We start from the raw sequence: 27,516 nt of genomic DNA, 5'->3' as shown, positions 1-27,516 counted from the left end.
CTTGGAGGAGTAATTTGAAGGACACGTCTACTGTGGAAAATCATATCTGAGAAAACTGATCTCTCTGTGTGCATTGGTTTTAGTCTGCTGCTCCTAAAGGACAGGTGGTAGAAGCTTCAAGAACTTCTTCTGGAAGAAGTCATCAGCCCTTCTCTGAAACTAGGGAGTGGTCAGGAACCAGAGGCAGTGCGACTTGTTCTCAGGGCTGCACGGAGCGCTGGCTCTGGCATCTCACAGGCAAGCTTTGTCTCCACACTGACCTACCAGTTGATGTGTCCCTGTTGGTGTGTATGGCTGCAGGGACTCTGAAGCTGAAGGATGAGCAAGAAAGATGTTGAGCACCATCTGCGAGCCTTAGTTCTCCATCAGCCTCAAATCAAGCACTCGTTCTTTAGTCAAGTTTGAGTGAAGCTATGGGGTCATTGGGTGTGCTCTCCCTTTTGGTCAGGATTCTGCCGTCATCTTGAGGGTGGCTTGGGAAAACTTGTGGACCTGGAAGTTACCTATAGAGTTACCTTGTTTCTCAGTGTCTGTAACAAGATGTAATATCTGTTTCTTCTTGATAGCTCACTATTCAGGATTCTGTAATGAGGCAATTCCACCTCAGACATTTCAACATCCAAGTCTCAGCTCACATCATCGTTGGCTTCCCTATTGTTTTGGTGTCCAAAGTCTGGAGAGCTGCCACCTCATGCTCCCCTCCATAGCCAGCTAGCTAGATACTTTCACTGAAGCGTCCTAGCATGATTCTGACTTTTGGGGAGTAGTCTTTGGTCTTGATGTAGGAGTTCAGAGACTCCTCAAGGTAATCAGGTCTTGTAATCAGTTTGTTTTTTTTTTTTTTCACGTGTTGGCTTGCTTTTCTTCAAGATGTGTTTTTTTTAGATGTGGTCAAAGTCAGTCTTCCTGTTCCTCTTCCTGGAAGTCATCAGGAATTGTTGTTGAGACCTTGAAGAAGTGAGGGCTTTGGCTGTGTACCTGTCCCTTCTACGGTCATACAGAAGGTGTATGGACAGGCCAGCTTACAGGTGTATTTTGCTGAGACCCAAACATGGCCTTGCTCAAATCCTTGTGCATGCGCATACACAGCATGAATGTATGTATAGGTGTTCAATCCTCAAAGATGACCACTGAAAATAAACTACCTTTCCTTGTAAGTGTTTTCAAAGCAGTCTAATAAATAACAGTTTTAGAACATGTGCTGATTGTGAAGACGTTACAGGACCAAGTGCAGCATCACTCTCCATTTTTCAGCTGGAGTTTTGCAGATCTGGCAGTTAAGATAATACATCTTTGGACTTCTGAACTGTGAGAAGATGGGAGAGGAATAAATACTAAGCCACAGTAGGAGTTTTGGAGTCGCTTTCCTGACCGTCATACACTAATGCTTTGGAGGGTGAGGGAGCTTCAGTTTGGTGTGATGAGCTTAAAATAGTTTCAGCAGCCAGGCTTGACTAGCCAGTTTCTGTTTCCTAACAACTGCTGCTATCATCCTAATACTGTAGCTGGAATTCACCGCTGGAGAAGGAAGAATAGGTGTACGGATGCTTTTTGAAGGATATTTTTGATCAATTAGCATGTGGACAAAAGTAAGAGCAAACTTATCTGATACACGAGCTTTGGACGGTTCCTGCATGGGATCAGTGGAATTCTCCATTTCACAGTCAGTTGGCTGAATTGGTTTTATATTTCTGTTCTCTTCTGAGTCATTGACTACTGGCTGCTCTGGGGGATTAACATGTTAGAATTTGTAGATCAGTAATCTCATATAGGACATTCATGTTCTATTCTTTTTTTTTTTTTACTGAAATGAGCATGAATTATTAGTCTGAAATGATGTTGTAAAGGAATTTCACACGCTTGGGTGTAAATGCCACTAGAGTGAGAGAAGGTTGGAAATGCGATTTATGTGTATTTTAAATGAGAGGAGTGAAATGCATGAGCAGTCTTTCCTATTTGACACTCGGCAGGATAACATGATTTAATTTTATTTACAGTTCCACTTCGTACGTGTATCTATCAAGGATAGCTGGCACGCAATATATACCTTATGTGGATATGCAGATCCATCATTGCTGTGCGCATTGTATTCCAGCGAGATCAAAATAGCATCGACACCTGCCTGAGTAACCGATCTGAAACCTTTAGTCTCGTTATCCTGACATTTGCTGCTTGAAATAACGAGTGTCACAGTCTGCCATCGTCCATCACTAGGACGAGACTGAGTAGTTTGCCTTTGGATTCGAGTCGTTTGCTGATGAAACTCCAGAACCTTATGTTCTGCTGCAGGCTCTGGAGGAAATCATGCTTTTGTGGGTCTTGTCCAGCAGTACTGTCGCTTGGCCAGAGAAGGATGTGCTTATCGTATGTGGTGGATTAGGTGATCCATGTATGTGTAGGGCAACTTTTGAGATGCAGTGGTCTATAAAAGCTATGATATAAGATGATTTCTACGTTTCTGATGTTTTGATTAGCTGATGATATGTGCTTCCACTTGTTTGCTGTTAAGCAGTCAGCTTGCATGTCTGTGGCTGGCAGATGTACAAAGCCTAGCTGAACAGTTTGGTTACTGTGATTGGAGGCACTCTGAAATGGCACGAAATAAGATGAATGAGGGAAAAAATATAATGAAACTTTGAAAATTGCTTTCAAGTATATATTTTTAGCCATTATGAGCTGTTACTTGTATGGCTAGCAGCAGAAAGGTCCACCTGTGATCTATTAGCAAAAGATAATTTGTATCTCTCAGTTTTTTGGCTGTTTCCATTCTTGTAACTCAGAGGGAGAACTCAGTTTGGAAAGATGTTGTCTCTTCTGTCTGAACAGCAGTCATCTTATGTTGTATTGTGGTTAATCAGATACGTATGCTATGCAGAGCTCATCCTCGTTAGGACTTGAATAGGAGATTTTCTAGCAAATCTTTAAACTTTTAATAAAATGTAAGTTTGCACCAGTGCACGGTAGGGTGTTTGCATTTTCTGTTTGCGGTAGCATGGTTTGTGTATAACAGAATGCTGAAAGTCTCCTCAAATGCAGTTAAGTAGAAGTCTCCAGGAGTGTGTGAGTGCACATGGAGAAAAGGGTAATTCTGTTTCTGAACCTCAAGGCTGCAATTTCTCCCATAGCTTCAGGTAGGTATAATTGTTTCTGGCTGCTTTAAGTCAGTGGGTAGTTTGCCATATTGCATTTTTCTACCCAAAATGGTATATTTTGAGGTTAAGTCAAGGCACCCTGCTATAATACTCTTCACAACTATTTTTTTGATGTGAAATCTTTGGAAGCATTTACAGTCTTTTTACATTAGATTAATTTGCCTGAACGTTGCATAACAGTGAGAAGAAAATATCTGCTCAGTTCTGCCTTGTTGGTGATTTGGATTTATGTGCAGAAAAACAAATGAGCTAATACTTACTGATTAGTATAGGACCGGTGACAGTGAAAAAAATTTTCTGCCATCACAGAGCAGTAGCAAAGCAGCCCTAATTGTATAATAGGGAGTGTGGCAGTTAAGCTGAGCGGGTCTGGAGATGAAGTAGTACAGTAATTTGTGGTCTCAGCAGCCAGCAGAATTGGTTTGAATCAAAGCTGGACCTCCCAAGGTAACCCAGCTACAAAATGGGTTCTTGTACTTGAAATCTGCTGTGTTCAAGCCTGAAATTCTTCCCTTGGTGTTCCTTTTCTCTAATGTGTGATACATCCTGAGATTGCAGAGGAAAAAACAAGGATATGCCAGGTGTGCTCTCCAAAGAGCTAAACATGTAATTTTACTGTTAGGGAGAATTGTGTTCTTCCAATCTGGGTAAAGTTTATTGTCAGCTGCCACTGGAGCTCTCAGAGTAGATTTGTTTGTATGCATCTGGGGTTGTTCTCTATTTTGGTTCTTGAATTTTATTTTGATTTCTACAGATGTGAAAAAGATTGCCCACTTATACATCTGACATAAAATAAAGGCAAGCTTTGGTATTTGAACATAAGCCTGGCATATTGTTATTGCCTCCAGATAGTTCCTCCTTCCCCTACTTCTGCCTTCCTAGTGCCTGGATAAAAAGATGAGCCCTGAGTGAACCCCGAAGGTCAGTGGATTCAGGCTGTTTCATTCTGGCGAGGGAGTGAATTCCAAAGCTGGGGGGCCCTCGCAGCTAAATGCAAAGATGTGAGGGTTGGCAGAGACCTAACAAAAGGTATTGTCCAGCCTCTGCATCCCACCAGAGGAAGGTGATAAGGGTAAAAGTAAGCGAACAAACAAGCTCTGGCAAATAGTTCTCAAGATGCATGCATGACACTAAGTGTATTTTTTAACTTTACCTTTCAGTGTTTTCTTAATAGTAAAAACTCTAAATAAAAGTTTGCCTATAGGCTCTATAATTCTGATTTCTAACTGAATTGTACTAGAAGTACTTGATAGTAGAAGCAAGCTGTTTATCTTCCGCCCACGGCAGCGGGGCAGAGTACCTAGCTGGCACTTCCCACAGGGCTGTTTCTCATACAATTCCTTCCTCAGCTTTTGTGCTATGTGAAGTTTGAACTATCCTCATTAAGATGAAGTCAATCAACTTTAAAACCCCACTACTGTTTTTGTATTCTTTTTCTGTCCAGTCTATGGGTTGCAGACTTCTTCTCTCTTCCTGACACTTAAAATTCACTCACTTGACGTACATGAAACTCTAGGACCTTGCCTGTGTTAGAAGTGATCTTATAAATGCATCGGCATCAATGAACCAATTATGTTTCCATTTAATTTAGCTCTGAATTAGCCCCAATTGAATTGAGCAGCAACTTCCCTACCCAACAAATACAGTTGAGTTGTCTTCTGCCAGGCGAGGAGGTTTGAAATAGTCATTAAAACAAAGAGGCTTCAGTTCATTATTTTCAATGCTTTACTGTGATGATGTGACTTTGAACAAATGGGTTTACCCTTCCATGCCTCAGTTTGTGTCCGCTGGCAGATTTAGGGAATATATTTGAGGCATGGTGAGTTGCCTAGCAGAAACGAGTCATAAAGGTTTGGGATTTCATTGAAATCGCCTCAACCCCTTCCCATTTGTCCCACCCCAGTGCCGCCGGAGAGTGCTTGAAAAGACACCTCTTCTCCATGTTCATTAGGAGTAGGGAAACTTTCATACGTTTGCCAATGCAAGGATGTTGTGTGCCTTTAGAACTTGCACTGTCCACACTTCAGCGAGGCCTTGCTTGATTCTGCCTTCTGCATAATGGACGAAGAGCACTATACATTTATTTCTCTTCTATTATGGTAACGAATGTGTGACCATACTTATCCTGACAGTATTTAACATTGCTTTCTTTGCTAATTACAGAATGCCTGACCCGGATTTCACCGTCAGAGATGTGAAGCTATTAGTGGGTAAGTTATTTTGAATGCACTGGATTAACTCTATACAGAACAGGATTGCTTTGAAATACTTGTCCAGTTATGTTTGTAGACATTTGTGATAACTCTCAGAATCTGGGAGAAGGCATGGAGAAGCAATTTGTAAATTAAAAAGGCTGGGGGAAACACTAATTAGTAGTGCTGACCGCGCTCTGATCTCATGCTGGATAATTGGCCATTTGAAGGAGAGTGAATGCTTTTGCTCTTCTTAACAGGTGTCCTACATATACTTTTGTGATCTTGGAAAGCAGCAGTTGCATTGATCGAGTTCCTTTTTTTTTTTTAATCTGGTGTAGAGCATCTGTTTGTAAAAGGTCTGATTGGAGCCCCATCACCTTTTGCTTGTGCTCTCCTCAGACTTTATCAGTGTCAGGCCAGGTCAGCACGGTGGAGGAAAGGTTGCTGAGAGACTGAGCACAAAGCTTTGCAAACTGCCTGTCTTTGATAAGACACAAAACAGAGGAGTGGTGACTGCAATCATCAAACGTTTCCTAGCAATTTTGGCAAAAGAAAAAAATTTAAGGAAAGCTACATCCTGAGTAGGAGATTACACGGTATGTTTCTTTGAAATCTCCTTTTACTTAAGATGGATGTGTTATTTATGCTTTCTCTGAAATCATTACTGAAAAGTGATGCTGCACTCTGCTAAGTCATCACCGTGAAGCTAGCTGAGCTCTGGATTTGTTAGCTGCAGTCTTTCAGAAACATTTAACTGCATTCTTGTTAACAATAAATTCTAGCTATTCACTTCCATTTTGACAGGAGTTAGTCTTTTAAACTAGTCCAGTTGCTGCATTCTGAAAGAAGAATTTTTGAAAATTACTCTTGAGTTTAATAATCAATAGGGATATCGAGTCTGGGAAAGCTGTAGTGAAGAAAAACAAAGGAGAGGAACTTGTGCTGCATTTCTGCTGGCTGGGGTTATCTGTGGAAGAGAGGTTATCTCTGATAACCTTCCTTCACAAACAAAACTTGGCAATGTTGCTTAATTTATGGTCATTTTATAGGGTCTGGAAAATACCTCTCTGGGAGAAAACGTCAAAGTGATGTGGGAAGTGCTATTTAGCAGCATTTCTGTTGGTCAATCTGCAGTTAAATTAGGAAATAACATGAGGGTATCGGAAGTTCTAACTTCTATGGCTTTTCTAAATACCTGCGTGTGCACATTTGTGGATACTGAGTGCCTCTCCTTGCTGTGGGGAAGCCTGGTGCATGGCCCTCGTACGCAATTTTCTGTGGACTTGCCCCATAGCTGATAAGCTGCCATTTCTGTTTCTGAAACTGCCAGAGCTGAGGCTCTGAGATGTTTTGGAACAGCGTCGCGTTGCATAACAGCACTGTTTTTCCTGTATAACAGTCAAAGTGTGGGAGTTGCATTTCCTCAAGATTGATGTCCCCTGAAATATTAGGGGGTGGAGATTCCTGTGTACATGGCCAGCAAAGCGGGAGGATATTTATAAATAAAATTAGATTTATGAAACAATGGAGCAGAAATAACAATCATAATTAACTTTTAGATTAAATTGAATGTAGAAGTGTGCTGTTTCTCACAGCTGGTTCAGCAATCCGTCCGTATGGTCTAGGCCAGATAGTGCATGTCAGGTTTTTTTTGTACTGTGTTTGGACAAACTCCATTTGGAGTCATTGTACTGAGCCTGTAATTTGGGCCATAACATTATCACCTGCTGGTTTTTATATTTTTAATACAGTTGATGACTTCTGGCATCACAGGTGGAAACTTCTGTTTGTTTTTTGAAAGTCTAAAATGTTTGGGGAATTGACTGTAAGTTATACCTTAAAAAAAAAAAAAAAGGTTATTATGGGATATCATCAGTCACCGTGGAATTTGTGCTATATGCAACTGCCACATCGAGACTGAGAGCCAGTGGGTGCAATTCCCATCTCTATTCCTAATTTCTGAATTATGCACTAATGACTTCAGGAAACACTGGTAAACAACCTTCATACTGCGTATCATTGATCCTTTTTTTTCCCCCTACTTTTGCCTTAATATATGTGTTGAACTCACCTTGTAATGTTCAAATAAAGCAGGTGAAAAATTCTTTATTTTATTAATATCTCCTGTGACTGTTGCTGCGTTTTTGGCAGACTCCTCAGATATGGACCTCCAGGTGGCTGTGTTTCTGAAATACAGAGTTTTCAAAAGTTTTTTCAATGCCTTGCTGAACCTGGAAGTGGAGTTACGTTTTGCAAATGTGGAGTGATCATAACTGTGTTTGAATGTGTGGGAGTTGATGGAGAACATAGCTTGAAGAATGTTGTGTTCTGTGTAAACTTGTTAGTGTTTATTTTTAAGTGCTCATCATAATAGTATGCTGCTGCTATTTCAACTTATCGTTTGTTCTCTTTTCTTCTTAGAATCGGGTAAGTACATTTGCTATGGAACCTTTTAAAGAGGTGGTGTTGGATTTTTTTTTCAAAGCACATAAATTCCATAGAAAGTTACTGAGCCTTTGGTCTCAACTTTTTTTTCTGAAATCTCACAACAATCACATTATGAACAGAAAGTATCAGCTTGGGCACCTACAAGTCACAAGGAAATAATGACATTTGGTAGCCTAGATTCTTAAATTTCACTTTGAAAACTCTAGTCTGTGGCAATAATAGGGAGGGAAAAAAAATAGTGATTTTTTTGTTTGCTCTTTGTACTTACTTGAGCACAGGTGTCCTTTTTTAAATTTTATCAGGCTTCCAAAGAAACATTGCCATTACTTGTTGGCATTTTGTTTTGCTTTATTTTCATTGTTGAAAAAATGCGGATACCAGCTGTTACTTAGTTTGATAATGTTTATGGCCAGCATGTTAGCACCCATGTATAATGTGCATGGACAAAACACTCTTCCTGTACAGTAGCTTTGCTTTAAAGAACAAACACTTGAAACTGCACAGTTGGAATAATAGTTATAACGAGACACCTACCTGATATGAAAGATATCCTGTGTATTCTCTCAACCTGAAACAATGGATTCATTTCAGCAGTTGGAATTTGTGAAACGGCTTTGAGCCAAGGATACAAAGGGAGAAGAGGAATTACTGGCCTGCTTAGGAACTTGAGACAACTCTTGAAAGAAGAAAACCTCCGTTGTAATTTAATAACAACTAGGCTTTATAATTTAGTTGTCTAAGGTGGATCTGATTACCAGTTCTGAAGGACATAATGTCATTGTCGTCTCTTCATAAGTTGATTTAAAATTTGACAGTCATTGGCCCTCCTAACATCTCCTTAAACATCTACCCCATCTGCACTAAATGTTTGAGTGTTGTTCTGCAGGCTCCTTGTTTTCACTCATGCCATGCTGGTGTATTGTGATGCTAGTAAATGCACGGGGCTACTTAAAGAACAAGTGCACAGCAGCATCTAGTTAAGTATTAAGTATTTTTACTTTATTCCAAAAATTTTGCACACTTGCAGTTTTTAGATCTGCATTGGATCTTCATGTCCTTTTGTATTTGAAACTTTGTGCCTTTTTTTTTTCTTTCTTTCATATTCTCCTACTCCCTTGTTTTAAAGGCTCCTAGAAATTCAGAGAACTTAACCCTGTGGTCCATTTCTTTTCTGTAACTACAGCCAGTCAACCATGTCTCAAAGATACTCCCAGCCAGGGCTGCTGATGAGACTCAGATGCTGTTCTTTTTCCCTGGCTGCTAATAATGTAAAGTCACAAAACTTTGTAGAAACTCTCCAGAAGGGTCTTAATACCACTATATATATATAATTTTAAGTTAGCTGAAGAACTGCTTTTGGGGAGTAACAGGTATATGAATTGGTAAGTGTTGGGACAGCACAATAGATATTAATAGTTTTTCTTCAGACTGATTCTGAATGGCTCACCGCTCACGAAGCGCACGTGCCCAGAAGAGGCAGCTGTGCAGTCTGATATTTTCCAGGCCTCTCTCGTGTCAGCTTCTTCCACCAGCGGTGCTTCTGGGCCACAGCTGGGGAGGTGTCTGTCGTGGATGGGCAGAAGAGAAAAAGCATATTTCTGTAGCTGTATGTGCCTGGATCTCCAGACACACCTGTGTGAATGCTTTATGCCAATAGCACTAAGGAACAAGTGGTTAACCTCGACTGAGCAAGGAGAGAGGTAATGGCCTTACGCAGCAAGCTGTTTGAGAGCAAGGGCTTCTGTGGTGGCAGCTGACCATCACTGGCCTTTGCCATCCCTAGATTCAGAAACCAAATGCAATTGTTTGCTTTATCTTTTGATGTCCAAAGCCAGAGAATTCCACTTTTCCACCTTGATTTTGTTTTTATATTATGCTTTGTGGGCAACATATACAAAGACAGGAGCACCGAGTAGTTCTGGAAGCTGTGACCCAAGTAAAGGAGAGAAAAAGAGGAAGCACACTCATACGGTGCCTAAATATAAACCAGTGCTCCTGGGTTCTGCAGCATACATCGCCTCATCTCTCTCTAGGCTGGAGCAGTCCCCTTGCAGGCGTAGCTTTGTGTGCCGGAATCTCTCTTCGTCTCCAAAGCAGGGCTTGCAATCCAGGCTAGTGACAAAAGGGGTGATTTCAACACATGCTGAGGATTCTAAGGAGGGGGGAAAGACTTTCAGTTATTGTGATCGCTGAGCTGAAGAGGTTAAAGTTGTGACCAGAGCGGTCACTTCTGTAGGATCAGCAGCATTGTTGTGTGGAATTCACCGTGCACAGCCAGGCATTGTGTCAATGGGAACAGTGCAAGTACAGGACTTAGGCTGTTCATGGGGTGGTCTAACAACTCACGTAAACTTTTTTTTTTGTTTTAAATTAACTCACTAAGGGTTTATTAATAGAATTTAAAATATAAGTACGGGAGTAGCAAAGAACATGCAATTAGTCATGTATTTAGGTATTAATATCTGGTGTAGACCAAACTGGACCATTATGCTTATGCGGATGGAAAATGTTTGGTCCCCTTCATTTAATTGCTTTGTTCTCCTCACAAGCTGTGTTGAAAGGCTTTGGTACTTTTAACTTCTATAAGGATTCAAGGAAAGCTGAAAGCAGCAAAGCTCTTAATTGTGATAAAAATTTGTGCGCTGAGGTATGGCAGTAAAAAGCAAACACGACAAAGCTCTGAAAAGTTTCAGAGAGCCTTCTTCTGGCCCAAGGAGATGATGCACAAGGTAGGACCTAATAGATCACATCCATATTTGTTTTCTGTGATTCTGTCAGCTCTTTAAAGACCTGACTGTGCAGGCTTTGATCTCCAAGACCAAGGGCGAGAGGAAAACCAAGCCTCTGCACATCCCTTTACTTTCCTGTCACCAGCAATGACGGAGATCAATGTACTTGGCAGCCAGCAGTACCAGTAGGATTTGACAGGTGGGTTTTGTTTGTTTGTTTGGGGATCCATTTGCTTTTTGAGGGACACAAACATGTTAGTCAAACTCAGCAATGTCATCTCTGAACTATTCCTCCCTCTGCTCCCTGCTTGCTCAGGTCTAGGAAGAATTAAGCTGCTGCCATTTGGGTGCAACTGGCAACCACATGAAGCCATGCTGGGTTTCCTTCTGGGCAGAATTCAAGTTAGAAACTGGACTTCAGAGTTTCTGAATATATTTTTTTCCATCCAGTGAAGGTTACATTAGGGATTTTCCCACAGTCTGAGGTCTCTACCGAAGTTGTTGAAAACTGAAGTGGTTTGCAGCAGCTCGGAGGGAGCCCTTTAGGGCCTCCCAGGTTTCATTGGCACCCACTGACACCGAAGTGGGACAGCTCACATATAAAGCAGAGATCTCAATTCCAGTGGCATATTGCAGACTTTCAGAGGCTATCGCTTGATTTAACACACGGACTTCATGCCTCTTAAGTAGCATATTGTTTGGAAGGCAAGCTCCAGCCTGTGGTGCCAGGAGGGGATGTTGGGCTGCGGTTTGGTGTCGCCATCCCATTCCTACAGCAGACGGTGGTGCTGGCTGCGCATCCCGCACCCTGGTGGTGTGGAGCTGTGCTGGGAAGCTGGCAGGGAGCTGACCCCGCTTACCAAAAGCTATTTGAGCCTCATCAGCTTCTTGAGTTCCAGTGAACAGTTTGTATCATGAAACCGGGACCTGGGGCAGAGCGGTTACAACCTCCCCAGCGTGTCTGGCAGGCTGAAGATAGAAACTTGTCCCTTGAATTCCTGTGCTGTGCCCCTGCCAGACCATCGTGGTGTCAGCTAGGTCAGCATCTAGCTTCTGCTGCTGCTGCCCAGCACGTGCCCTGGTACAGCATCTCTATCCCCTGTGTTGCCCATTGGCACTGCATCTAACAACACATTTTTTTTGGCCTTGCCAATTAAACAAGTCTAAATCGGTGTCCTGCTCTTCTCTTCCTTCACTCCCTACTTGCTGGTCTGGGCTTTGCTCTTTTGTGCAGTGAGGTGCTTCACAAAGCTGAACCAGTAGAAACCTAACCCAGCTGTCTTCCTCCCTCACAGAGATGGGGAGGAACTTCCTATTTTTTTTTCTTTTTTCCTTTGGTTTAGCTCCCGGCACTAAATGGTGCTGGGCTAAAACATGATGGGTGCAGCCACCTGCCTCAGTGGGGAGCTTCCCCCGAGTGCCTGCAGTGGGCCTTGATCCCCAGTGAGGGCTTCTGGGCACAGAGTAAACAAAGATGGCATTTGATGCTCCCTTCTTATGTTTTTTTATTGTTGTTGTTCTTAGAAATAAAAATGAAATATTATAACACTGGCCTATGTTTAGCATGTCCACTGACTTGCCATTTTGGAAGTCGAACCGTCTCTATTTTTAGAGCTGAGCTTCCTGTTTGATCTCCATTTAAGTTTGTCCTTTGCCTAACACAGTAAACCTCTCTTTATAAAGAGAAAAAATGTCAGCTAAACAGGGATAGTTTTGCTAAAACAGTCATGTTCGTGTCCAGAAATAAACAACATTCATTCAAAGTGGATTTACTGCTATAATAAAAATTAAATCTCTTTAAAGTATGGTGTCCCGAGCCCTCACGGGGTGCGCTGGGTGGGAGGGTGGAGCTGGGGGCGTAGGGCAGCTGTGTGCAAAGCCTCCGAGCTGGACCCTTATTTCCCTTTGTTCTTCTGTGCCCTCTGGTGGATCTCAGAGCCATGGTACGTGTTTCTTTTAACTTAATTTGTGTTTATGCTGGTTCTGAAACGGGGGTAGGCGGATAATAGCTCCATTCGAGCAAGGGCTCTCTGCTCTGCCTCTGTCCCTTCCAGCCAGTACGAACATCCTTTACAGGTGGTCTAACATCCTTTACAGGTGGTCTCCTGCGCACTGCAGGAGAATCCATGCCCTCCAGCTCCGGAGGCATTAACTGGCATGCAAGTCAAAGCCCCAGCCTTTAGGTACAATTAACCCTCTCATGAAGCTTGCAGATTTCCTAGGGCTCTGTCCCTCAGCGTTCAAGGTTGGCTCCTGGTTGTAGACAACAAACTGTGTCCCTTAATTCTATCACAAAGGGTTAAAATAATTGAAACCTAGTTCTAGAGTAGCTCTTCCCAATTGATTTTACTTCCCAGCTTGCACCTCTGCAACTGATTCTTCTCTCACCTGTCTGCTTTGGTCTGTGCCTCTCATCAAAGATGGCACCTAGCTTGTCTCTTGGTTACTGGCTGTGATCCTTTGGGATTCACTTGTGCTTGATGAGTAAGCTGCTTTAGGGGAGGAAGATGTTTCTTCTCTAGGCAGTAAATCCACTCTAGTGAACCCTAGCATCGCCACTTCAACTCTGAGTCACATCAGCTGCAGCAGAGGAAACGCCACCCCTTAATCCCACACCCTCCGGATGCTCCCCAGTCAAGAGTTATATGGGAAGAAAAACCCTGGAGAGCCAAAGATGGGGCACTGGAGCTTCCCATGGTAGCAGCAAGAGGTGCTCTTTGCCAGCTGTGGATCTGCGTGCAGTGACATGCTGATGTGAGGAATACAGCCCCTGTAAGCAGCTGTAGGCTGCCAGGGTCGCTGAGCTGCTGGGACTCCGTGGGCAGTATCAGGCCTGGTGTAGTCAGGATATTTGGGAAATGGCTTACAGAGATGGTGCATCATGTAAAACGCATGCAGACTGTCAGAAATCCAGCCCGAACTGAGATCTCGCAGCCTCTGTGTGCTCCTTTCCCTCGTTCTTCACCTGCCTCTCCTTCTGGATGATATTTAACCTTCTCCTGGGGGTAGGAAATAGAAGAAATAGAAACGTCTGAATATTTTCAGGAGAGGAAGAGCCGGCGGTAAGCCAGAACCGCTGGGAAATGGGCAGTGAGCGTGAGGTTGTTAACCTGTAATTACACGTCTCAGATTTTGCAAGCGGTGCTCCAGGAATCATTATGCACGGGCTTGTTTGATAGTACTGCGGCTTAAGAGAAAAACATCCCCTCAAATTGCTCTTTAATTCGGAAGTCAAGAGACTACCAATTCGAACCTTAGCTCTTCTGCTCGTAATTGATAATTGGGCATGTTTAACGAACCTGTTATTGAGCCGGGCCCCATATTTTTAATTCATCAGGTAACTGCTGATTTTTCTTTCAGAAAGGATAATTGAGAGGCTGTACAAGGTCGTCTCCAGCAAGGCTGAGATCAGACCTGCACTGTACTATGGCAGATCCCAGACTCTGCCGTGCAGCCCTTCAAATACAATTTTTCAGTACCAGTGTGCTTAACCCCTCTGGGCTGTAGCCCCTGCTTTAATCCTGCTTTAATCCCCCAGCCATGGAAGCGAGAAATCAGGCTGTGTCTAATTCAGGGACTGTTTAACGGGGCTTTGCTGCAGTTGATAATTTATTGAGTAGAAAACAGACTTTCTCCCTAGGTAGTAAAGCTAGCAGTTAACAAACAAACAAATAAAACTCAACCAACAAACAAAAACTAGATTTAATGTGCCTTGTTTCAAACACGCAAATACCAAATGTGAGGATTCTTGTGCTTTTTCAGACATAACAAAACTTTCTCCCCATCCTGCCTCAAGGTGGCAACACTACGTACAGTCCTGAGCTCAGACTGAGGAATCAAATCCCGGTGCAGCGGTGTTGCGGCAGAGTTTGACTGACGGGCCAGTGGGGCTCTTCCAGATTTACGCTGTGTAAATTTTTCTTTTTGATTACAAAGCTTTATGGTCTTGAGTTCCTTTCCACAATCGTTATCACATCTGTCACTGTCGTTGCTATCAGTGGCTAAGGATGGTTTTAATGGAGTGATGAAATCCAAGCTATCATTCTTGCTGAAATACTGTTCCCCAGCACGCAATAGGCCAGGTGCTGTAACTGTTAATAATTCCCTCTGACGGCATAATGTAGCCCCCCCATTTTGTTTTAACACTATTTATTTAGAGTTATTTCTTCAGCAATGAAAATTGTTTTGGAGTGATTTTTTTGGAAGTGGTGTGAGTTTATTTGCTGGTTCTCTCCTGGAACTGAGGCGTGTCTCTCGTAGGCTGCCTTTTGCTCACATGTGAATGAACTGCTAATTAGGATGATGAAATTTCTGAGAGAGGTGAAACCTTCCAGTTGGCCGAAGAGAAGATTGTGGATTAATCTGTGTAAAGCTGAAGGCTCGCCTAAAACTGCTGTTCAGCATTCTGGTGCTAATGAGACTTGTATGTCTGCCACTCGAGAAGCTGGAAGTATGTCCTGTAGTTTTTTTTTGGAGATCCAAAGTGGGGGCTCTATCTTGCGAGGCATTTACTGCTTTCATCTCCACTAACAACAACTGGAATTGAGAATATTCGGCAATCTGTATGAGGTGTTCAGCAGTTTATAGCATCCAGTTATGCAAGGTAGTTTGCTCTTTATGGATAATTTTTGTACATGAGCAACAGCATCTTGAGAGGCATATGGATGTTTAGAAAATTGCAGAGTATGACTTGGAGAGCTATTTGTCTTGCATGCCCCCTGCTACCATTTTATATCAGTTCTTCATAGATTTTAATGTACTTCTGCTCATGCCATCTATATAAAGGAGGGAACTACTCTCTCCACCTCTCTGAAGCAGACACACCGGGTAACTTGCTCAGTGTCATACTCAGCACGCAGCCCGGTTCCAGGTTAGTTCCCTGCTGACTGTTTGAGCTGCTCAGGACCTGTGGAGGGACTGATGCTGGTCTCTTGTCCTCTAATAGCAGTTGCCCTCCAGTTGTTGAGAATTTACCCATTGAAAGCGAAGCAAAGACAAATGTTCATGAGTGTTTCTGTGTGTTTGCAGGAAGCCGACGGATAGTGGATGTGATGGATGTGAACACGCAGAAAGGTGTCGAAATGAGCATGTCTCAATTTGTGAGGTACTACGAAACACCGGAGGCCCAGCGCGAAAAACTCTACAACGTCATCAGCCTGGAGTTCAGTCACACGAAGCTGGAGAACATCGTCAAGCGCCCCAATGTGGTAAGGGATCCTGTGAGGACAGTGTTTGTTTTCAGCTTCTTCCCAATCACCAGCTGCTTTGTAAGAAATAAAGCATGGAGTTGTGGGATGCGCACTTGAGACAAAGTGATGTGAAGCACCTGCAACTCTTGTCCATTCAGGATCACGTTTTTACCTAACTAGAAAGCCGGTCTCCTTGACAGTGGAATTTAAATTACAGGAATTAGGTACCTGATGAGCTCTTAATCATGAAATTTGTACAGATACACAGTTCTTGTGGAGGTATTTAGGGGAATTGCAAAATTAAATACCTGTCTATTGTCTTTTGGTGTTCATGTGCAAACGTAGCCTAATCCAAAATAACAGTAGAACATTTTTTTTTTTAATGTAAAATATAAAGCTAGGAATTTTATTTGTGTGCATTTTAGAAAGGTGGAGGGCTCTTGTGACTTTATTACCCGATGGAGTCACCGGCAGTGAAACCATGATCTTGTTAATACGGATCATTTCATTTATCACTAAAACATAGCCATGTGTGGGTGAGGATGAGGGTGTCAGCTCAGTAGTACACAGTGATGCAGTGGAGGAATTGGCGTTGGAGGTTTCAAAGTGTCTTCTCAGGACACTTGGCAGAGAATTTGGATATCGGTCCTGGTTGTTCAGAGGACAAAGGAACTTCTCAAAGCAGAATGAGTGCTGCTCCTTCCCTCTCAATCTGCTCCTAGGGCTGGACAATCAAGGTGCTGCTGGGTTTGAAACTGTAGCTCTATGATGCTTTTTTTTCAAACACTTTTCTCATTCCTAAATGCTACTCTAGTTACACCAGCAGTTTTTTCACTGGGGACATCTCTTGCCTGTGCAGACAATATAAACACCACACTTATGCCTGAACAAGTCAAAAATAGATGGCAGCTCTAATCACTGATTTCTGGAAGTAATTCTTAAGTAGGCTTTTGTGTTCTGTTACACACATATCACAACGTGAATATTAAGCACATATTTAGAAGTTTGGGCAGGTTTTTGCTGTCATTCAGACACCAGTGGGCAGTTTGGAGGTGCTCTGGGGAGTTTATGGTGTTGAGCTGATCCTAGTTTTTCCAAGCACATCATGCTCACTGAGCTTTTAAAACATCTGTGCAAATTTCCTGGGTGTTCAGGACTGAAAAATGCAATTAGGTACCTGTTACCACGTGCAAATGAATATTTCATATCTATTTAAAGTGGCCTGAGTGCGCAGTGGTTTGTAAAAGCAGCAATATTTGGATCTTGCTGAAAGAGAGATTTGCATCTCTGCTAGGTACTGAAGTGAGGGATAGAAGAGAGGGTGCCGGAGGCTGCGAGGAAGTTCAGTATGCAAGGTCAGATACTAACCAAATACTACCTTGGTAGGAGTGGATCCCTTGAATGCTGCAGGGCTCTTTCAGCCCACGTAAGGCAGAAATACTTGATTCATGTTCCCTGTTGTGTAAAAGACTGTGGGTTGCAGTTCAGGAAGTGGGAATTATTTCAGAATCTGGGCAGTAACCATCAATTTTGTTTTCACATACAACCGTGATATTAATGGAATTGGTACTACTTCTACTGACAGCACGATCTCCCTTTGCCTCTTCACAAAGTACTGTCTGTTATCAACAGTACCAGGTGCAGACAGACAAATAGATGAAAGCCAGCCCCAGCCTGCAAGAATTTACCGTGCTGGCTGCAGTATTATGAAGATGCTCTGGGGATACAAGCCATTGGGCTGGCTCTTACAAACAGCGTTCCTGCGATAATCTGGGCCTTTTAAAAGACTGAGCAGTCAGGATGGTAAGTTGGGTGCTGCCCATGACAGAGTTGGACTTCTCAGTTCCTGCTGCACACAGGCAGAGGACGGCTTTGTGACCAACACCTAGGATAGGACTTACATCCTTGTAGACCCACACGTGGAGATTGATTTGCACATCTAAAGTTTTGGAGCTGGCTCAGGATGTACAGCCACGCTGTGGCCAAATGCAGCACTGCACCTGCCTGGCTGGACTTCTCTACTTCACTGGAGTTTCCCAGTTTGAAACCTGGCACGTGATCCACTTGCATAACCAGAAGGGAGTGTTATGGATACCTAGCACAAGCTCCATCGTTAAACAGACCAAAGAACGAGTCTCGGGCTTGTCCTTGCCGTGGCTGCGATGGACAGAGCGAGCAGTTCATGCTCTGGCACCCAAAGGAGATTTGTTTCAATGTCCCTGAACAATCTTCAGTTTCCATCTCCTCTTCATTTTGCTGGCAGTGTCTTTCTTACAGCTCAGCAATCACTGTTTTCTCCTGCACATGCTTCCTAAAAGTTTGGCTCTTGGACAAGAACTTTGATGAATTTTATTCCAAAGTAGAACAATGAAGGAGATGCGTGGTAGGCGATAATGTAATTACCCAAATCAAAATTAGGCCTGAACAATGGGGTTAATGTTCCTTGAAATGTAAGGCATCAGAGCAATGTAATCTCTTTTCTGTTTGTATTTTAATGTTCATAAATGCAGTTTCTAGGATACTGGCTACAAAAATGTATTTGAAAACAGACTGCAGGTGGTGCTGCAAGAGGTGTGTGGTGCTCACAGGTGCCCAGAGGCCAGAATTTGCACCCAAGTAAATCAGATGCAAAGCCCCCCTTACTCTAGGCTGCACAGGGCTGAGTTACAGTGATGAAGTGGTGCTCCCGAACAAACCGGGTCCCAAGGACTCTCACCGCAGCGGCGAGGTTCTTGCTGTCTGTGGGTGTCTGCCAGCTGCTGATCTGCTGCTGTTGCTGTTAAAGTCTTAGCCAACAGGAGTATATCTACCATGTGTTCAGTGACTAACACTTGATTTTGGTGGGGCTTTCAGGTGGACTTAGTCGACTGGGTGGATAATATGTGGCCGCAGCATTTGAAGGAGAGACAGACGGATGCTACCAATGCTATTTCAGAGATGAAATACCCAAAAGTGAAAAAGTAAGTTTTTTTAAGTCTTCGAAATGCTTTCCTCTTGACCTCCTTGTTTAATTCCTTTTGAACTTAAAAGCTGGTAGGAGAGGAAATAATGATTTATTTTTTTTTTTCAGTGAGCAGGAAGGGGGATTGATATGGTTGACCTGCTTGAGCTGTGTAATACTGATAGACTGCTCCAGCTTTGAAGGAGAACAGTTTTGTATTTGAGAACTTTATAATGGATACATCATGTTCTTAAAGCCTGTGATGAAGTTCTTTAGGAACAGAATATTCTATTTGTTCTCTGTATTAATTTTAAAAGTTCTCAACACATTTTAGTCTAAATTTTTTAATTGAGAAGTAATCTACAGTTTTAATACATTTTTAATCAAATCCCTTCAAAAAGTGCCTTTATTTCTTTATTTCTCAGTTTTGAGCAATTGTTTTGAAACGGCAGGCTATCTCTGATCTGAAATAATAATGATGTGAAGGGTGGTCAAACACTGGAACAGGCTTCCTAGCAAGGTGGTTGGTGCCCCATGTCTGTCAGTGTTCAAGAGGCCTTTGGATAATGCCCTTAATAGTATGCTTTAACTTTTGTTTAGCCCTAAAGTGGTTGGGCAGATGTACAGGATGATCTACAAAGGTCCCTTCCAACTGAACTGTTATGTTTTATTCTCAAAAAGTGCTCCCTAAAGATATCATTTCATGGGATGCAGATGTGCCATACAACTCCCACAATATGATTCAAAGTCCTTCCTCTGTGGGCTGGGTTCAGATCCTTCCCAGGTTCTAAATTACTAATGGCTGAAAAGTTACTAGCTGAGAGATGTTTTGCAAAATGACCTTGCAGTCCGTTTTGAATAGGTGTGGATCTCTCCCCAGCTTTGTCACTGCCATTCATAGGGGTTGTAGGGTAAATAGGGGTTGCTGCTAATAATATAATAGCTGTTGACCCGTATGGCCAATGAACAGCATTTAATCCTGGAAGCCCTAAGCTGACTTCACTGCTGTTTCTGGTTTAGATGCATTTTCTATTGGCCAGACCTAATGCTGGCAGCATCCCAGGCTCTGTTGTTGAACCGACCTCTCGCGTTTTGCAAATCGCTTAGAACTGTTTCCAAACTGTAATGTCTAAAATAGATTGATACCAACATATACAAAAGAGTGTGCAGTCACAAAATGATACACAGCATTTAGTCTCTTACTCTAAAAATAAATGTTCTGGAAGGTGCAGGTCTCCATAATAGAAGGGGCTCTGTGGCAAGCACTGGAGGGATGCCCTGTCCTGTGATGTGATCAGCACCACTGATTTTGGTGGAAATCAAAGGTACTCTATCCTGAAAAAGTAAACTGCTTGTTAGGGTTACTAGATAGGGATAGGAGTGCCAAATTTCATGCATGCATTTGGAAATGTCCTAAGTGACTTGCCTAAGGTCACACAATCAGTCAGTGTCAGAGCAGAAAATAGAACCCAGGCAACTTGCTTCCCAAGTGGTTAGTCTACTAAATAACATGCTTTGTTTATAATAGGCTAAAACTAAGAAACAGAATCATGATTCAGGGCTTCAGGATTCCTGGACTGTACAAGGTAAGAAGTAAGGAAAACTGTCCCTTTCCTAGTACAGGCATTCTCCAGATGCTGACAAAAAATGCAGCAAGTAAACAAAACAAGGCAGAGATGCTTTAAAGGATAAGGTAACAACATGACTAACAGAATTTAGCAGAAAAAGCAGAGTATATTCTTGCAGTTCACTACTTGCATCATGAAATGCCAGATGGTAGGTTTCAAAGAGGATTTTAGAGAAGTGGCAATTCAACAGATTCTGACATGGAGCTTTTCCCATTTGTGGGGGATGGCCTGGTAGAAAGGAAGGGATGCCTGATAAAGAAGCAGACACATAGCCATTGAGGTTGCTGTCAACTGGCAAAGTGAAGGTGGAGGTTGACAGCTTGATAAACTAGTAGATGTGATAGGTAAAGGGAAGCTAATCAGTGAAAGACTAAGTGCTTGAAATGTGAAAACAGTTTGTTGTGGGTGAAAGGAGTTACAGTGAGTGAGGATTAAAGGCAAGGGTGATGCAGCTGGAGTGAGGGTGTATGAGGATGATGCTAGATGACGATTACTAGCATCATCTAGCATAAAGGCTAGAGAGATGATTTCCAGCAGTGGTGTCACAAAACTCTCATTGGTCTGAAGAAGCAACAAAGATAAAATTAAAAACAAACCTTGATAGTCCAGGAACGTGAGAGAAGTTGTCCTGGATCGGGACAAAGATGCTTGGTGCTCGGTAACCTTTCTGCTGCTGCACGCTGTCGTAGCTGCTCTGAGAGAAGTGTGAGAACGGTGTGAGTATAAAATGGTGCTGCTCTTCAATAGACTTCTGAACTTCCACTGTGTGCAGTTCAGGCAAGGACTTCCTGAGGTGGAAGTGGTTTCTGTGTGCTTAGTGACTCAAGAGATTTCTCTTCCATGATCTTGCCCAGTTTAAATATGAACTCCTCAAGAGATTAGCTTTCTCCATCTCTGGAAATTCAGATTGACCCTTTTCTGTAGAGGTACCAGTCCCAACTATTGCTGGGAGTACCCAGAAGGCACGAGCCCTTATTAAAGAGATTGTGTTCAATCATGGAGCTAAATGTCAGTGCTGTCACTTGTTTCATGTGACCCATTCTTTTTATGTGAATCGCCAATATTAATATTCTTTAATACGGACTGTTATTGCTTAGCAATCAGATTGTTTAATTTCATTCTTGTTTTTAGCGTTCTCATAATACCAAGAGTTTGCAGTATGCGATACCCACCATTAACGTGTTCCCTACAAACAAAAAGCACTCCAGCGAGCGCGTTGCGGTTTTGCAGACACAGATGGCATTACCAGACACAAATGTCTGTCTTGGCTCCTGCACGTCGAGTTCCGTGCTGGGAGTGAAGTTAGAGAACGCTCCATCTGCTGCGCTGCTTCAGTTACTAGGAGCACTACACGCGCTGGAGACCGCCCTGGCTTTCACTTGGACTTGCACCATTAACTTAAAAAAAATAAATAAAAAATCAGGGTAATAAGGTTATACTTCTATCTGTAAGTAAATGACTACTTTCCTAATGAGAGCCTTAGAGGACTGAATTAAGTGGGGCAAGAGTTTATGTCAAAAATATGTAAAACTTTCAAAGTACTACCTCTTAAGCAATAAGACAACAGGAGAAATTAGGGGGCTGGCCAGCTGAGACGGCAATGTGACAAACTTCAAACTGATATAAGTTGGCATTGCCCCTGAAAAAAACAGTCCTGTGCCCACATTGTCCCATCCTCATCGCTAGAACATGCTGTTGTGCAGCTGCAAAGTAAACTGGACTGGGGACTGGTCTGGCTGAAAACTGACTCAGAAATAAAGAAAAATTGGTTAGTTTTCAGGCCATCCTAACCACCACATGGCTGCATAAATGCTTGTGCCAACCGAAGGGCAATGCAGAAGTGTGAAAAAATCATAGCAGTGGGATCGTGGGCAAAGCCCTTCTGCAGTTTGCGCGAGGTGCAGGGCCATGAGATAGATGTTGGGGAGCAGAGAGCTGCTCAGTGCTGCTGAGATCAGGAAGCCTCTTTGCACAGCAGAGGCAGTCAAATAGCAACTGTGCCAGGACACCATAGCTATAGAAACAGTAACAGGCATTTCTGAAAACTTGATAAAGTTCGCACTGGGGAGCAAATGAGGATGAAGCCCTGACTCACTGCAGCATGCTTTCTGCCTTCAGAATTCTTCCTATTAGAATACCTAAGCACTGCTGTAATAGGTCTTTCGTATTGCTGCTGCCCTTCAGTTAAGGATGGGGTATTTTATATGAAATATCCACCTGTTCACAGAAGGGTGCTGCTCTGATACTATATACTCTGTGTTAGCCCTGTTTTTTCCTCTGCCAGGCTGTTATTCAGCCATCCATTCCTTTCTATTCATCTCTTTACTAAGCAGGAATGGATCTAAGCAGATGCTAAAATGCTTTTCAAACTGTGGTCTAGTTGGAAGCTGAGGGTGTGCCTCTGGAGGCAGAAATCGCCCTTTGATTTGAGGGAGTCTGCAGGTCCTGCAGTGCAACCTGGCACTGTTTTATGTGTGTGTGATACTCATATGCACGTTGTGTGCCATTTTTGAATAGAAAACTGCTCTACAGACATAATTATTTACAAGAAAATTGGGCCAGTAAGCACAAGTTCTCAGTCAAACTTTTTAAGCTAGCAAAGTAAATAGAATTTAACGTCTTCAAGTCGATGCATTAGCCTCGAATCCTCCCTTGTATACAGCTTGGAGGACTTGCGGTGTCATGCGTATAACTGAAATAAATGCTGGCATTGAAAATTGCTCGTGGTGAAGCTGAAGCTGAGCAGCCATGTCACAAAATGGAGAAATGAGTTGCATTTGCACAGGCACCAGAAGGCTGTTCCAGCTCCACGTGCTCACAGGGCAGCCAGGCCAGGTCTGTGGCGAATCGGCAGGTTGGTTCGTCTCCTCGCGCCCGTCGCTGCCTTCTCAGAAATTTAAGCTTCCAATTAAAAGAGAGGCCTCTCGGATCTTAAAGTTCAAAGGTAACCTTCCCAGCATTAGCTGAATGCGAGCTGTAGCAGCGAGGTTTGCAGGCAGCCTGAAATGGTAGCTGGGTGCAGTTCTGCTGTTCCTCTATGCGGGCTGCTCGTGCCAAAATCTGATGGCTGGAATGTAAATAACTCCTTCCCTGCGAAGTCCCCGCATGCAGCGGGAGGCACGCGGGGATCGTGAGCGCACCGGGGCTTGGTATTTCACCGGGGCTTGGGGTTTTACTGGCACCTTGGTTGGGAATGGGGTGAAGGTGGGACTAGGATGGTGCCACCGCTTCGCAAAATCTGTGGTGCAAGCTGAGGTGCATCACAGAAAATAGGCTTTCTGTTATCTGGTGTGTTGTTTTTCTCTGGCTGACTCAGATCGTAACCCCCCTCAGGGCAGGAACCGGCTCTTTTATGTGCTTTTTGAAGTGCCTGGCGCACGCACCGCACCGAGCTTAATGATTAGTTACTACTTGATCTTGATAGGTGCTGTTTTGCTCGCTCCTCAGGCTGGAGGAGCTGCTCGCTGAGGGGGGGACGGGGGCTGTGGGGCTTCGCTGGGGCCCAGGGAGAGCGGCCGCAGGTGGGTGCCCGCCCTGAGGGGAGACCAGGGCCCCCTTCCGTGAAGGGAGGCTGGGGCCATGAGGTGAGGGGGGGCCGGGGCCCCTTTCCATGAGGAGAGGCCGGGGCCCTTGGGCCTTCCCTGCTGAGGGGAGCCCCAGGCTGAGGAGGCCGAGCGGGGGCCCGGCGGGGCTGGGGGCGGCGCAGGCCGGCCAGCAGCAGTGTCTCCCGGGTGACAATGGTTTCTTTTGTCTGGCGGCGTAATTTGTGGCTTTCGGTTACGGGGGCCCCTGTGTGGGAGCGCTGCTGCTGCTCGGGGGGGGGGGGGGGGGGGGGTCAGGCCCGTTAGGAGCGGGGCCTGCTCCTTCTCCCCCGCTTTGGCACTTGCAGCTGGCTCATGGGTGTGCGGTATTCGGTTTCAGGCTTAGGGATTTCAACCAGCCGGCGCTGCTCCTGGGAGGAAGGAAGAGTGAGCTATACTTTTCTCATTGGCCCGAACAAAAAACAGAAGCCTCTGCTGGGGTTTGGGAGTGGTTTATGGGCTGAGCTCAGTGGCAGGGGAGCCCTTGCAATGCCAGAGGGAATAGAGCCGTATGGTGCGCTGTGCCTCTTGCGAGAGACAAGGAGCTAAGCTCAGGGTAATGCTGCCTCTGCGTGTGCTCACGCGTCTCCCCCGAGTTCATGTGCATGTGCGTTGCGCCTTTGCATTTCCCTGCCTGCGCGTGTGCCTGCGCCTGTGCGCGTCCGCATCCTGGCGTGTCTGCTGCTGTCTTTGTTTCTCTGTTTGCTTGCGGGTTCGGAGCTCTGCGTGGCGAGTGCATTGTGGGTTTGCCTGGGAGTGTGGTGGCCGCGCTCGCTCACGGAGCGCTGCCTCTGCCTTGTTTCTGCGTGCCCGGCTCTCCCCGTGTTCGCTCTGCGGTTTGTCCTCGCTTGCAGCATCCCCCTCTCTCTTTCGGGGGGTCTCTGTGTTTGTTCTTCCGTGCGAGTTCGCAGGTTACTCCATGTTCCCTCGCATCGTTTCGCTAACTAATAAATCCTCCCAGGTTTTGGGGGGAAAGCTCCCCTTTCCCTCACACCACAAATCCTTCCTCCAAAATAACAGTACGTTAACCTGAACGATTCCAGGCTGGTGGAGAGCATAAAACAAACTCTTCAGTGGGGAAGGGAAGCTCCCCCCCCAAGAGATTACAAGCAGCTGCATATTTTAAAACCCTAACTGACGCTATGCAGGGAGATAAAAGTGGAGCGTGCAGGGGCTGGATGTGGTGGCCGTTGCGAGGAAAATTAAAGTTGGGGCATCCTTCTGCGTCGCCTGTGCTTTCAGGGTGTACGTCTGACAAGCTGCTCTGCCCGTGTGCCGCCTGGGGTTGTGCTCCTCTCACCCACATTACCTGCTCCGGCCCAGGGCGCTGAAGCTGCGACCTGGAGGCGCGCAGCGGGATGTAATTTCCAGATTTCTTTCAACATGGATGCTGTGTGATGGCTCTTTTTTTTTTTTTTTCTTCCCTTTTTTTTTTTTTTTTTGGGCGGGCGTGTGTGAGGGGAAAACCTGAAAAGTTGAGCCGTTCCCTGAATTAGCAGCTGTTAAGCGATGAGAAACCGCTCGCTGAGGTTAGAGCGGAGCGGTGTAAGATTAGCCGTGGCATGGAGCTGCGCGGGGCCCATGTGACTGCGGTGTACATTGGAAGAGGAAGCTGTAGAGGTCAATGCAAAGGCATTGTGCCAGGCTCTGGCAACAAGGGACGTTGCTGTATGGCGGAAGATCGCTTTTCAGGCTCCCCAGCCCTTCGTTAGCTTCTTGGGGCTGGACAAAAGCAGCCCTGTTAGATGAACAGCAGAAATTAAACGTGGAATGGCTCGTTTGCGGATGGAAAGGAAAACTGTTTGCTTTCCAAATGCTTTGTAGGTTTTTGTTAACCAGCATATGTGGCTCTTTCACTAAACCCACCTTTATTGGGGTGGAAATTGTGTTTAGAGGAGTTTCAAGAAACCAGAGGGAAAATAACAACAAGAAGTTGTGTGTTCACAGTTCTCTCTGCCGTTGTGTTTTCTCACAAAACTAATTTTTAAACGCTTTGATTTGATGGGGGTTAAATCCCACTATTTTCTCTTTGAATACAAACAGATCAACAGCTTCAGCTTTCTTTTATTGGCTGCTGAGGACTAAAACCTGGCTCGTGCAAGGCCATTTTTGCCTTTTAGAACGCCTTATATCAGCGGGTAATTGTAGGTAGGTAGCTCAGTCCTAGAAAATTGTTGTTAATGTGATGTATTTTACATCTGACCTTTTGCAAACTGGAAATAATTGATTCCATAAGGATTTTAATTTTTTACTGAAAAACAATGCTACTCAGCGCTGCCCGCAAACTGCGAACTTGCATGTTGTTTTTTGTTTTATTAGCAATAATTCAATCTGTGACTTTTTGCAGCTTGGCTCGAAGAAAGGCAACTTCCTTTCCGGGCTCCTTTTATTGTTTTTAATTTCTGTCTGAGTTGTAATCAACAACATCTCGGTAGAGAAAAAAACATAAAAGGAGAAATAAAAAAAAAATGTATTTGGGAGGGAAGGACTCATATTTTGAAATGGAGCATATTGAGAGTCTAGACAGCTTCTTGGCTGGCTGTGATTTTTGAAGCATCTGAAATACCCCAGGGGCGGAAAAAGCTCTCTTCCTGCTCCTGCAGGAGGACGGATTCCAGAGCGGGCGAGGGGCGAGCGGCGTAATTGCGCCAGGAGAGGCTTTAATTGCGAGACGGAGGCGCAGGACCTTTCGAAGCCCGCAAATCGACCGTCTTCATGACAGCATTGCGCACGGGTCCGTCAGCTGGGCTCGGGATGTGGTTGCTTAGCAGCGGGCTCTTATGTGCCCACCGCCGCGCTGATTTGCCAGCCTCCTGCAGACACATGGTAAGGTCCTTTCCAGCCTATCATCTAGAGGGACTTCTGCACGCCGCCTGCATACTGCCGAGATTCTCCCTACCTGACTGTGATGAGAAAAAGACACAGTTAAATGAAACCTGTTTTGTTTCTCCTTTTTGTTTTTTTCCTCCAACTCCCCTTCTGGTACTGTTTCCATAACCAAAAAAAGAAAAAACAACCAACAACCTAATAATTAATAATAATAATAAAAAAGCCATGAAACGGAGACCGGAACAAGGAAAAGAGGTTAGTGGGTTAAGTGGTGTGTGTTTCCTGCGTTTGCAAAGGTGCCTATAGTGAGAAGGGCGGCTGTGTTTCGGCCATTAGTTACAGATGGTGGCTGGAGGCTTGAGATTCGTGCAGCGAGATGAGCGCTCTTGTGTATCTTGCCAGCGATGTCGACTTTAAACCGCTCTGAAAACCTGAATCAAGACGGCATAAAAAAATAGCGGATTTGATAACACTCAGCAATGCTGCCAGCTGGTTCCTTTATGCCTTTTGATGCAGAAATGCCTAGAAATGTGAACAAAAAAGAGTTAATCTGCCAAATGAGGTTTCTGTCCCCAGATCCTTGCAGAAATGGCATTTGTGGCAAGTAGGTGATTAAACGTGTGGGAGGATTTATAAGCAAATTAGATTTTTCAAAACTTTGCTCTTTGAAGCAATTTGTGTGCAACTTTTGCTGAAGGTTGTGTCTCAGTGCGAAGGAGAGCATTAAAGAGATCACCCCAGGGATAGGCAGTGGCATCAGAAATATTTCTGAACAACATAACTTTTATTATTTTTCCATTCCTTAACTCTGAAAGCTTTCTTTG

At 44.2% G+C, this 27,516-nt stretch overlaps 1 protein-coding gene across 22 annotated transcripts in view; it reads left to right on the top strand.

Moving 5' to 3' along the window:
* KDM2B (lysine demethylase 2B) overlaps positions 1-27,516 on the top strand; it is a 113,606-nt gene that overhangs the window by 13,602 nt on the left and 72,488 nt on the right. For 15 of the 22 annotated variants that reach the window (XM_040577404.1, XM_040577401.1, XM_040577398.1 and 12 more), the window contains 3 exons: positions 5,316-5,362; positions 15,553-15,731; positions 18,567-18,673. In XM_040577404.1, the coding sequence (XP_040433338.1) occupies positions 5,316-5,362; positions 15,553-15,731; positions 18,567-18,673 (333 nt within the window). Of the gene's footprint in view, positions 1-5,315; positions 5,363-15,552; positions 15,732-18,566; positions 18,674-24,229; positions 24,251-24,283; positions 24,420-25,906; positions 26,012-26,466; positions 26,690-26,747; positions 26,948-27,018; positions 27,297-27,516 lie in introns of those variants that run through there. The other 7 variants (XM_040577413.1, XM_040577414.1, XM_040577416.1 and 4 more) reach the window with 7 other exon arrangements.

Source organism: Cygnus olor, chromosome 17, assembly GCF_009769625.2.
Source record: "Cygnus olor isolate bCygOlo1 chromosome 17, bCygOlo1.pri.v2, whole genome shotgun sequence".
NCBI lineage: Eukaryota > Metazoa > Chordata > Aves > Anseriformes > Anatidae > Cygnus > Cygnus olor.
This window is presented reverse-complemented; position numbering and strand designations above follow the sequence as displayed.